Source organism: Salminus brasiliensis, chromosome 23 (genome assembly GCF_030463535.1).
Source record: "Salminus brasiliensis chromosome 23, fSalBra1.hap2, whole genome shotgun sequence".
In the NCBI taxonomy this organism is placed as follows: domain Eukaryota; kingdom Metazoa; phylum Chordata; class Actinopteri; order Characiformes; family Bryconidae; genus Salminus; species Salminus brasiliensis.
Genome location: NC_132900.1, coordinates 8,463,467 through 8,476,606, shown reverse-complemented (window position 1 = coordinate 8,476,606; position 13,140 = coordinate 8,463,467). Strand labels below are relative to the sequence as shown.

Genomic DNA, 13,140 nt, shown 5'->3' with positions numbered 1-13,140 from the left:
GATGAACACAGATGAGCCATAACATTAGTACCACCTCCTTGTTTCTACACTCCAGGTCCAGCACTAGTAGAACATGAATATTTGTAATTCCAGACTGTAGTCCGTCTGTTTCTCTTCAATAATCAGGACCCCTTAGGACCACAGGAGAGCAGGTAGTATTTTGGTGGGGGGTCATTCTCAGCACTGTAGTGACACGTGGTGGTGGTGTGTTAGTAGTGTGTGTTACGCTGGTACGAATGGTCAGACACAGCAGTGCTGCTGAAGTGTTTAAACCCCTCAGCATCTGAGAACCGTCCACCAACCAGAAACATCCAGCCAATGTCGTGTGGGCAGGAGCGTCCTGTGACCACTGATAAAGGACTAGAGCATGACCAACACAAACTGCGCAGCAACAGACAAGCTTCGGTCTCTGAATTTTCATTAACAAGCTGGACTGACTACGTTGTAGTGTCTAATAGAGTGGATCCAGTGTTTAAACACTCCAGCAGCACTGCTGTGTCTGATCCACTCGTACCAGCGCAACACACACCACTGTGTCAGTGTCACTGCAGGGCTGAGAATGACCCTGAGAATGGACAGTGAGTGTAGAAACAAGGAGGTGGCATTAATGTTATGGCTGATTGGTGTATAACATTTGGTGGCCAGGTCCAGATTGAGGCTAAAAATAAAGGTAAAGGTGCTTCAAATGGTATTACCCCCACCTACATACACACATACATTTCTAGACATAGATACACACACTTAAAAATACCCTCACACACACAAAAACACACAGAGTGGGCTAATCCAGATAAGACCCCTGGTGCTTTCCTCTTTTTCCAGGCCATCTGGATTTGAGGGTGTATGTGGGTCACTGTGGAAAAGCTGTGGGACTGCGTCTGGTGGTGATGTTTGTTTACATGTGTGTGAGAGAGTGTGTGTGTGTTGTGTGTACATATTTCTGCCTATTAGCTTCCTTGTGTGAAGGTGTAGGCCTGTTTGTGTGTGTATGATTGAGTAAATACAAGTACAGTGTTAATATTGAAGGAGCCTTATGAGCCTGAGGTGCCTGTTCATGCTTTTTGTGGAACTAAATGCAGTTCATTGAAGAACAGTGTGTTGGGGTGTCCACTAGGGAGCAGCAGAGATTTGTTGTCATATTTTAGAAGCTGGTGGGTTGTTAACTGTGCATTTGAAAGCCTTCTTCGCTACTGTCATCAGTAGCATACACGAGGTGATATACATACATATAGCTCTTCAGAAGGCTGTTGAGTAAAGCAATACTGCTCGCTGGTGCTTGGCCCCCTATTGTCATGTTTACTATGTCCTCTGCTGGTTGATGGGATTTTCTCTGAGCTGTGTGTGTGTGTGTTTCCCCCGCAGGCAGAGATTGTAAAGCGGCTCAGCGCTATATGCACTCAGATCATCCCTCTCCTGTCCCAAGAGGTGTGTGAGTGAAACTATTGCTGCACACATAAACACACACACTTACCCACACACAACCATTTATAGCCCAATATTAAAGTGTTGCTTTCTTCAGAGAACCCCCCCCTCCCTCAAAAAAATCCCCCCTTCCCCCTTCGGCTATTTAGATGTTAATTATTTACAAGAGAGCTGGTCATCAGTGGCCTAATCTCCACCCTCTTTGTCCATCAATATTTCATGCATCTTTTTTTTTTCCTTTTTTTTAACCAGGCACACAGAGAGCATCTGGGGATTTTGTAGCCATAATACCCTAAAGGAACCTAGTAGGAGTAGTAGTAGCAACAGCAGGAAATATGTTTGTTTGGTTGATCTGAAGTCAAGTACAGTTTGTTTAACCCCCGAAACCCTTTAAACCCTGCACGTAAGCCCACACTTTATTCACTTCATTGCTGTCAAAATTTAGATCAGTTTCATAGGCCCTAAAATAGAACCTTGTGGGACTCACAACATAAAATTTGTTAAGCTAAACAGCTATACAATAGTTTTAGGACTAATAACGGAATCATTAATGCAGGGTTTTTTTACTACAGACTGAGACCCCAGGATAAAATTGTGTTCATGTCTGGTGAGGCTTTGCGTTAAAGGGATACTTCAGTGTTTTTCAGCTGAATCTGTGTGTATCACACCTAAAGCATATGACCAATTACCATGACTTAGAAAGGAGTTAAAACTCAGAACACCAACAGAAGGACAGCGGATGTGTGTTTCGGCATCTGCCCATTGTATTTATCTAAGTGTGTTTTAAGTCAATGCTTCTTTTACTTATTACAGGTAAACATGGGGACAAATATATTGTCATTGAGATTGGCCATATTCTACAGATGCAGCAGATAGAGATTTGGTTGAAAAATGCTGGAGTACTCATTTAATGGTTGAATAATAGTGGACAGCTACATTTTACCCCTTCTGTGGAAGTGATATTTAAGTATGATTAGTTTTCATAAAATAGGAGCAAAACCGGACGTACCATTGAAGCATAGTGCAGCAGGTAATGCTATTAATGGTACATTTAAGTACATATATACTACACACACATATATGTATATATATGTGTGTATATATATATATATATATATATATATACTATATGTACTTTCTATCTCCTAAATTAGTGCTGGGCGATATGGCCGCAAGTCAATATCACTATTAATTGAACATTTTACCTTGATTTTGATGAATTAATTTTTGTTAACTATAATTGTTATTGAAAATATTTAAGAAGATTTCTTTCTATTGTAAACAGCACAAACCTTATTGTGTTTATGATAGGGCTGAGCAGTAGACATTCAGAACCTCTAATTAATGTAGTTTTTCCCATGCCCTTTATTTCCATTTTGCTTTCCTGTTGTCTGTGTTTCTTACATACCATAATACTCCTAAATTTTTGAGTTTTCAATTACTACATTATTCGTACTTTGTAGAAGTAGCCTTCACAAAATTTCTGTACAGGACTTTTTGAGCTCTTTTAGAGTGACTTTCTTTCTTGCCTGCATGCCCAATTTGGCCGGATGACCAGCTCTAGAAAGGGGAACACTCAAAGCCTTAGATATAGTTTTAAATCCTTGCCCTGATCTGTGCCTTGCCACAGTCTGATTGTGGAGATCCACAGGCAGTTCCTTGGATTTAATGGCTTGGTTTGTTCTGACAGTGCAGTGCAAACTATGAGCCCTTATAAATCCAGTACCTTTCCAACCTATGTCCAGTCAATACAAATTGCTACAGGTGTACTCAAATCAGAGCACCTGACCACAATTAAGTGTGCCCTAGTAAAGACACTGCATACTTTAGTGAATTTTCAATATAGATTTTCAATAACCCTTTGCTGCGCCTTCATTTTTAAGAGTATACTTGGCACTCTGAGGTAGTTAATGCATAGTCTAATGTGTGTGTGTGTCTTTGTGTGTGTTATACAGCACCAGCACCAAGTGGCCCAGGCGGTGGAGAGATCCAAACATGTGAGCATGGCTGACCTGAACGCCATCATAGGGGTCAGTCACAGCCTCCTTTTCATTCATCTGACCTATCACACATGATTGTAGTACTAGCCTGACCAATCACATCCACGAGACTATATAAGCCTTGCCAAATCCCATCAGTATAGCATGAACTTGATGAATGATCTGTCTCTGTGGCTTCTCATGTTTCTCCTAAAACCCTTGCACTGTACTGTATATATTGTTATAAATAAAATTCCCAAAGTTTTCCATGATGGGGTAAAACGCCTCTTTGCGTACTGTATTCTTAGGAGGCTCAAGGTTGAAGTCTTAGATATAGCCACCAATATACTAAATTAGTGTAATTAGTCATAGCAGCCTTGGCTTTTAGTTAATAGTGATAAATAATTAAAATAAAAAAAACAATTAGAGGATTAATTTGGACCATAACTTCTTTTTTATTGCTTTATCATTACAATAATTAATTATATAAACTTGTAAAATGCTGTGTTTTATGTGTCTTTTAGCAAGAAACATTATTATGATAAATTAAAAGTATGAGCTTTTAAATTATAAACAACAACAGTTCATGATTAAAAAAAGCCATCATAAATGCCCTTCAGATGAGGATGAGGTTGAGATTGTGCTCGTTATGAACATGTGGGTCGCTTTAGTAAGTCATTTGCATTTGAGCTGTTGATGACCTTCTCTCTTTCTCTCTCTCTCTTTGTTTTCCTCCCTGCAGCAACAGCAGCTGCAGCATCTTTCCCATCATACCCCAGGCTTCCCCCTGACACCACACCACTCAGGCCTGTCTCTGGGAGCAGGGGGTCTCATGGCCCTCCCAGCGGCCTTCCCGTTCCCACCACACTTAGCGCCTAAGGATGACATCACTCACCCCGAATCTGTGGATCCTAGAGGTACAGAACTAAATTATGTTAATTTAATTGATTTTGTATTTTGTAGTTAGGTTTATTGTGACTGTTTAAAATAGCCTTGTGTCTCCTTGTGTCTAACTGTATCATCAAACTGAGTAATATAAATAGCATTATTATATTATATTATATTATATATATTAGAAATGGACAAGAATTTATTTAGTAAAGTTATACATATATATATATAGTATATTATAATAGTATATAGTATTTGTGGCCCATTATTTGTTTGTTAAAAATAAAAAGCAAAAGTAATTAAGACTTTCTTGACAGTGACGTTAAGCTTGTTTAAGATGCATAAATTAAAATAAAACTCAAATATTTCTTTATTATTCTAGATGGTGCAACAAATAGGGTGAGTATCAGCTGTGGTCACATTGGTGTGCATGTCAGAGTGTAGAGAAATGACTTACATTAGGGATAGTTTTCCTGTGTTGCTTGTATAAACTCAGCCTTCTGCCATGTAAATTGCTGTGTGTAATGCAGCCCTGTCTATGGCCTGTTATTGATTTTGTGTTTTATGAATGTGTGTGACTGCTTGTGCAATGAGGTAGAGTCCCCACAGGGCCATCAGTTAGTGGGCTAAATGGAGCCTGCCAGGCTTTAGGGTTTATTTCAGCACTATGCTGGTTAGATTGTTTATTCATTTATGTCTAGTTTCCACTGGCTGTTACAGCAAAGTGGTAATGTGTGCTATAGAAGACCATTTGGTATTTTAACCTGTTATATAATCAGTCCAGTTCAAACATCTAGAATGAAATAATATTATTTTTACTGAGATAATGATCAATAATGTTTCAGATACTGCTCAAGGCTTGTGTGTGAGCTCACAGTTCAGCTCCTTGTTCTCATAATTCTCATATCTACATAATGTATAGCATAGTCTCCAACATGGCAACTTCACAGCAGAAGCAAGAAGCCTTAACTTTCTGTGGAACCCAATGTAAAAAAGGCAGATTCATATTATGTTAAAGAGTGAAAAAGCAAAGGTTTTTGTGACAGTGTATATACCCAGTAGACTGTATGTGTAATATGCTGTTGTGTATTGGACAGGGCTTTCCGGACTTGTCTGTGATGAGTCAGTCTATGGGGCAGAGGCTGCCTCTGTCTCTAACATGTCCACCGGAGGCTGAGGCTGAGAGCAAGAGGAGTAATACAGAGGAGAAAGCCAGCATTAACACACCCAGAGTAATGCTCTCTTATTCACAAACCCATGTGTTATTATTAATGTGTTGTTATTAGTTCCTGCATACACTGTCTCCCATATTTACTATAATATTAATATGTTTATATATATATTAACCAAAAAGAAATTATTTGACCTTTTTACCAGCACGATTTTGCAGTTCCTGAAAGTTAAAGCTGTTTTTCTCTTTTTTTACTACAAAATCAGTATATATTTAAACTTTTATATAGTCAGCCAGCTAAACACACACACATACACACTCTTACACAAACAGTCATCGTGATGACGGCGCAGTGGGATTAGCCTCCTGGCACTGTTTCCCAGACACTGTGCCACATCCTGGGCTTAATGATATACTTCACAGTGATTCATTTTCCATGATTATACTGTTTATTTACTCAGAAAATCAGTCTTTTAACCTTTAAACTAGACAGATTATTGTTTTGGTATTTGGCAGTTATGTTACCTAACACAAGAAATTACACATTTACTACATATTTAAATAATAAAATACATTTAGTTTTGATTTATATATATATCGTAGGGAGAGGTTGGAGGCTGCATTTTTGACCCGTTTCTGTTTGTTTTAATGTCAACAAATGACAAAAGCATAGTGGAAATATAAAGGCCTGTTTTTCTTTCCATAATCTAGACTGTGCTCACAACAGAAACTTGTGTAACTTGTGTAAAGAGTTAGAATGTGACTGTGTCGGGGGTGAAAAATGCTCAGATGCAGTTTCACAAGCCTATTTACAACCCTGTTATATGAAGCTCACATCCTTTTTACGGCCTCGTAAAAAGAAAAATGACAAGCTCTGCTTTTATTTCTATGGTTTCCATCACAGAGACATCTTGCAGAACCCACTGTATTACAGCAAGGCTTTAATTCTGTGGCCAAAGCACTGTAATTATTCCCTAATCGAGCCAGATAGCATTGCTGTCCTGTCATTGTGTCCTCTCAGTGTGATGTGCTGTTGGCTAGGAAATAGTAGCCCATTAGCTTTTTGCTTTGCCCCCACTCGCTTCCCTGGCTTTGTTTTTCTGGAGTCTCACCTTATGTAAAAAATAAGCCGTACTTTCTCTTCTCATGTGTGTTTAGCTCCAGTTTGCTTCAGCTAAGGCAGTCAAGTTTGTTTCAGAGGGTGCGGTCGATGGAGAGAAGAGATGGAAAAAGGTTAGCATTAGCCTAGCACAGATCCCCAGTTGCTCCCTCAGGCTTTTACTTCATTGCGTCTTGGGTTTGAGCTCCACTTTTTGGAATCTGCCACAGCAAAAAAAGCCACAATTGCGAGGCCTGATTTCACATAGCTACCCCGTAATCCTGTAACTAGCAGAGTTTGGAGGTGATGAGCTGCTTTGCAGTATCAACGACACCATATTTGCCATAAGCCACTGTCCCATTTCACCAATTCATCAGCTTTGACCAGGGCTTTTCTCTAGTGGGTTGGCTGTATGTCAGTTTTTTGAGGGTTAAATAAAAAAAAGTTATTTAACAAAAACTGTTATGTAACATTTTGGGGTTTTGGAATTGTCCCGTTTTATAGCTCTGATATGGTCCTGCTTGAATTTCTTTTGAAGGAGAAACAGCAGTCTTTGTCACTTCCACGTACCAAACTCTCATTATTCAACTATGCAAAAGAATGGCGTCTTGGGACATCTTTAAGTATACTTTCAAACACAAATGTTTATAAATATCAAATATCAATTTGAAACAATTTCTGCTTCTTTTAGTGATTTATAAGTGTTAAGTCCAACTGTTGTCATTATGAGAACACAATATTAACATCCCAACTTCAGTGTTTTAAAAAGTGTCCTGTCCTGCACTCTGTAAGTCTTAAGGACCCACAAGCTATTAAAAATGACATTTAATATTTTAACATGTATCCATATTTCATTAGTTTCAGTGCAGCTAAATGTCACAATGAAAAACAAGGCTGATTTCAGTGTTGCCACATTGCACTGCAGTCTCTTCTATAGTCCTGTACAGGCCGCTGATGAAAGAGGAGGAATTGATGGCATTTTGCATCTTCCCATAGGACAGCGAGGTGGACAAGAATGAGGACAGTCTGAGGCGGGACAGCACTAAAGAGGTATGGCCTGAATATTCTGTTCCTGCCACTTCCTCTACGGCCTTGACCTAACGTCAGCTTTGTGTCCATATTTAATGCCTCAGTGAATTTATAGAGTCGTTGCAGTTTCACTATTTAGAGCTTAAAGTTTAGAACAGGTTCAGTTTTCTATGATATCTGTTACCATGATGATGATGATGATGCATATTTTAGTTAATAATAAAAATGAAACAGAACAGAACAGTATGTCTTTCTACACCTTAGTAGTATTTTTATCCTTAGAGTCTTAAGAAAGCTCTTTATCTGAGCAGTAAATGTTGATTTATTCAGTAAAAGATTATAATTAAATACCAATAACACTCCGAACATACAGAAAGTTGAGAAAGTTGGGATGTACATGAGGGGGTTTGCTGCATGTATAAATAAGCAATCACACCAGTTAGTTGTAGCAGAGTGCCAAACGACAGATGTGCAAAAGGGCATGATAATAGAATAGCAGGCGTAGCATGGTACTACATGGGATATTCTAGAGCCACTGTAGTGAAGGTGTACAGAGAATGGACTATTCATACATTCAGTGCCTCCCGACCGCCTAACAGTGGTGCCCCACAGACCAATAATGCCAGAGGAGAACAGTGATTCTAATAAGTGTTACAGAGCAATCGACACACCACAGTGGACCAGTTAACCTCTATAATGAACACCTTCCATTACCTAATACAGTCCATGCCATGGCGTGGCACTTAGTGTCATCTGAGCCAAGGGTGGTTAGTTATCATCTGACACCTGGTTTGGTAAATCAGTGCTCAATGATGTTAAATGGTGATAGAATTGCACATATCCACACGCTGGTGGAGGAGCGTGGAGTAATGTGCTGAAGTGCTGAAAACCTCAGCACAGTTCTGTATATGAAAAACTGTTTTGTCTAAAGTGTTAGATCTGTAGATGTTTCTGAAATGCCTATGAAAGCTGTAGAACTTTGAGAATTATAAGTAATACTAAATTGATAATTATAGTGTGATTAAATATTAAATATTCATTAAATAACTTCTTGATGTTCCTTGAGACCTAGAAATTATGAATAAAACATCTTAAAATACTTTCTAGTATCTGACTTCATATATTTTGTTTCATTCGGTTTATTAATCAATAAAACTACAGTAATTATTAATACAGCAAGTCGGTCCAAGCGTTTGAATGATAGTCTGCTTATGTCTATTTTAATTATTTGACCTTTTAAAGTAATTGCTCAATTCATCTTTACAATAAGTAAATTTCTCCCACAAAAGTAATTTATTAACATCAAATCAATTAAATCTAATTCAGATAATTAGTAGTGACAGCCTTAGTCACTATATTTTCTGGAAATAGTCTGGAACTTCAAACGCTAGTTTTCCAGACCAGCACTGTTCGTAATAGGGGCACACTAAATGTGTTATGACTGTGATTCTCTGGTTTGTGCTGAATGCCTCTCTTTTCATGTTTGTTGGTCTGGAAGAAGAGTGTGTCTCCAGCAGGAGCGTCTCCCCGGTCAGCTGACGGAAATGGCCTGGACGGCTCCCCAGTCCGGCGCAGGAACGCATCCAGAGAAGCCCATTCTCCCTCCTCCCCCTTCCCCCACCCACACACACCCAGCCACCGCAAGAGCCCCACTCAGGTACATTCTGTGCGTGCAGACCAGGTTAAGCGCTAGTTCTTGTAATCTACCGCTCTGGAGAGTTTCAGCACACTTAGCTCCAGTCCCGAGACACTCCTCAATGCTTTCATTAATTGGATTAGATGTGTTATATTTAGGCTGGACCTAAACTCTACCTGCAGTAGGTTGCTATCAGGACAGGACTTGTGCATCCCTGAAGTAGGCGATACACAGACTGTAGAAGGAATTAAGTGTCTGCTGTCTGATCAGTAAAAAAGAATCGTAGTGCAGCTCGTCAGGAAGGTTGCTTACGACATACTTGCTAACTAGGACTGCGCTCCCACGTCAGTACAGAATCCAGCACTTTTTACCTTCTGCAACACAAGCCCTCAAAATACCCTCAGGTTTATTAATCCTGTTTGAATTGACGAGTGGGTAAATATTCGGTCATATCCTGTGGAAAAGAAGGTTTCGATGCCTTTTCTCAAGTATGGAGGCGCTTAAGGTGGCATTTAGTTTTGTTGTGCATGGCACAGATACCTCAAGTCATTCAAGTCTGTGGCAAAACTCAGAAGACGAGGCCCGATGTCTTTGTGTAGAGTAGCCTACAGCCTACATACAAGTTAAGGTGCTAATTTACACACTAAAACTTCACGGTTATAAAACTGGTTATCATCACATTTTTGGAGGTGTTGGAAGTGCGTACATTAAGGAGCCACTCCCATCTCAGTCATTTATGCTGAGATTTCTTAAATTTCATAAATTTAACAGATCCTGTAGTAAATCTACTCCTCCCCATGTAAAATAATTCCAACAGAATACAGCTTTAGGCATAGTGATTTTTACCTGCCAGTTAGATATCCCCATCACACAGTCCTACCTAGCTGTCAGGGTGTAGATAAAGAAATGGCATATATGCTGTCTTTGGAAAGTGGAGGTTGAATTAGCGAGTTTGATGTCAAAGAGAAAGGCAAAGGGGCCCAAAAAGCAAATATGCAGCCCTCTCTTTGTTGGAGTTCGGCCTTGGAACAACCAAAAGCCTGTGATTTAAAATCAGTTTTTAATTTCACTGGTGGAAGAACCTAAAAGAAACAAGACCTAATGTTCTTCCTGCAACTAATCTATTGCTAAGATCAGACTACAATAAAACAGAGACTTCCCTGGAGTCAGCATGTGTTCAAACTTTTAAATAATCTGTATCTGTGCTGTTTCTTCTGAAATCCATGCTAAAAATGTTGTTGTTTGCCTCCAGCGTATGCAGAAGTTAGTGAAAAAGGACTTATAGATACCCAGCCTGGTAATTAATGAGTGGAATCAGGTGTTTGAGCAGAGTAATCACTACACTGTGCAAAACTAAGGCCCTCCAGGACTGGAATTGATGACTCTTGGTGTACGACATTAAAATTCTAGAGTACTTGCATTGCCCTATTTCTCCATGTTTAATGACTTTAAATATAGTGAATAAATTAGCCTCTTTACTGGCTTGCAAACTCCTCTCTCGTTCATTCTCTCTGTCTGTATTTTTGGTTCTTTCAGGAGGAGAAGACTCGTTCTCCTTCTCAGTCTCCGTCCCGGGACGCTGCGTCTCCAGTCTCTGCTTCTGCACCTCCTCCTCCCCCACCTCCTTCTTCCCGGCCTCTCTCCTCCCCAGCACGCGCTCCCTCTCCTCCTGTTCAGCACTAGGTGAGCTTCCCCATGCCCTCATTTCTTTTTGGATAAAGTCTTGCAATATTACAGTGTTACAGAGAGGGCAGTTTTACTGTTTGCTATCAAACTACAACTCACTAGACTCTCTGCCCAGCAAAATGTTGGGGGCACCTAGCTTTTCTTATAAGGACTTACAGAGGGATATGCATCTTACAGACTTGCATATAGTTATAGGTGTTGAATAGCACAACCAGTAACCATGTGTGTCCTGAAAAACCTGGAAAACCTGGAAAACCTGGAAAAACCTGGAAGTCAAACAAAACTCCTGGAAAATGAGAAAATTGGAAAAAGAGTGTCATGGAAAGTGAGATCTTGGAAAAAACAACAAGCCCACTGAAGTTGCGAATTTAGCAACATGCTAAGTAAGTAAGAGAGAAAGCTAGCAAACCTGGCTGAAGCAGTCTACTAAATCTGCCTGAAAACAGTGGGAAACCCTCCTAAGACCATTTACTCGACATTGTGCTCTCAGATATGAGGCTTTATCCTCCAAACAGGTGTGATATGAGCCTCAGTTAGCTGGACAGTCCTGTCCTTGGACCATCGGTTCTTTGGTCATTTGGATGGATCGCTGTCAAGTCCAACTGCTTTAAACTTGAGCAGATAATGGCTTGTTTCATGCCTAGTTTAGCCATTTTCCCCTAATAAAAAGTCTGACTAAAAAGGGTGTGTTCCAGCTTACCCTCTTTACCTTCTGTTAAGCCACTGCGATGCTACTAATGCCCTATTTCTTGAAGTTAGATTGATGCACCATCATGTGGACGGATACATCTTATAGTGTTTAATGTTATAAATGGATATGTAGGTCACTTCTCATTATATTAATATGTGTCATTGATGAGTAGGACATTAACACACGTGCTTCACAAAGGTCTTCACAAAGGTTTTCCGATGAACATTTTCTACCTAGCATCATTCAGCTATTTTGAGTCTATGTCCCGTCTGTCTATATGATTTGCAGCACACATACAGTTTGAATCAAATATGTAAAGAATATCACTCTTTACTGCAGTGATTTTTCATTCTGTATGTGCTCCTGACCTCCAGCCTCCTTTTTAGAAAAGAAAATTCCTTCTTGACTGAAATGGAGAAGCTGACTCTGCGCTGCCCTCAGTTCTGTTCATTTGTGAAACTGTTGGTTGCTGTTTTTGTGTTGTTCTTCTCTCAGGACCCACTCCGCTCTGTGGAGTGAGACGGGTGGGAGACGACGCGCCCCCTCCTCCCCACCCACCCTACCCAGCACACACTGGCTCCGTCCCAGAATGCAGTGGGCCCGGGCATCAGGTGCCTGGTCAGAAACTCTGTCTGCGCCTGCGTCTGCCCACTGACTCGCGGAGCCACACCGTGAGCTTTCCAACATCTGCGTCCAACACACTGCAGCGCCGCCTCTGAGGCACAGCTTAACAAGCCAATCAATCAGCTGTACAGTGACTGACAGGTCTATCAGCCAATCAGGCAGCTGGAGTGCTGTGGCGAAGCTGGGTGTTTTGGTGAGCTGCTGGGTTTTGCCATTCAAAACAGTGTCAACAACTGGGTGAACATATTTCACAGTTAAATACGGTGCATGTCTCTGGTTACTATTGTTGTGATGGATGAGGATGGATGGATGTTCCAGTACATACTTCTAAATATGAGAACAGCTGCATGGACCCCCCCCCCCCCCAAACAACTGCAACCAGGCTGCATTAACTTCATTCTTATTTTTATTATATTTTTTTATTACCAGAGTTGGGCCAGATTTACAAAAGCTTTCCTCAAAAAGATGATAAAGTTCATAAGACTGTTCTTAAATGCATAAAATGTTTTTCTCAAATATTCATAAAGAACATTATCTTAATCTTTATCCCATTTTTATCTAACTCTTTAGGGCTAATGTAGCCCGGCGATGTTACTTTGGCAGCAGTTCAAAAAATCATGCGTTGGAGGGGGCGTGTGATAGTGTGCCTTCACTGGTGATGGGGGCATCGCGTGCGATGTGGCGTAGAGAAAAAAGAAAATTTCTTAGATTTTTGAAGAATAACAATTTATTATAAGTAATGAAGTTACTTATAAAAAGCAAGCTAAGAAGAATTTCTCTCTTAAGACACTTTTCTGGTGTGTTTATTTGAACTTCACAAGTGCACCATAATTGAACTACAATGTTTGAATATGTCTTAATGTCTCAGGGTGTATTATTGTAATATCACTCCTACTGTCAGAATTATTTGAA

At 40.0% G+C, this 13,140-nt stretch overlaps 1 protein-coding gene across 4 annotated transcripts in view; it reads left to right on the top strand.

Moving 5' to 3' along the window:
- tle2c (TLE family member 2, transcriptional corepressor c) overlaps positions 1–13,140 on the top strand; it is a 36,228-nt gene that overhangs the window by 16,552 nt on the left and 6,536 nt on the right. Inside the window, exons 6-15 of one of the 4 annotated variants that reach the window (XM_072669233.1) lie at positions 1,363–1,425; positions 3,378–3,452; positions 4,144–4,318; positions 4,675–4,691; positions 5,390–5,524; positions 6,622–6,696; positions 7,559–7,612; positions 9,093–9,248; positions 10,764–10,910; positions 12,100–12,421. In XM_072669233.1, coding sequence (XP_072525334.1) covers positions 1,363–1,425; positions 3,378–3,452; positions 4,144–4,318; positions 4,675–4,691; positions 5,390–5,524; positions 6,622–6,696; positions 7,559–7,612; positions 9,093–9,248; positions 10,764–10,910 — 897 coding nt within the window. In that variant the 3' untranslated portion in view covers positions 12,100–12,421. Of the gene's footprint in view, positions 1–1,362; positions 1,426–3,377; positions 3,453–4,143; positions 4,319–4,674; positions 4,692–5,389; positions 5,525–6,621; positions 6,697–7,558; positions 7,613–9,089; positions 9,249–10,763; positions 10,911–12,099; positions 12,422–13,140 lie in introns of all 4 variants that reach the window. The other 3 variants (XM_072669232.1, XM_072669235.1, XM_072669234.1) reach the window with 3 other exon arrangements.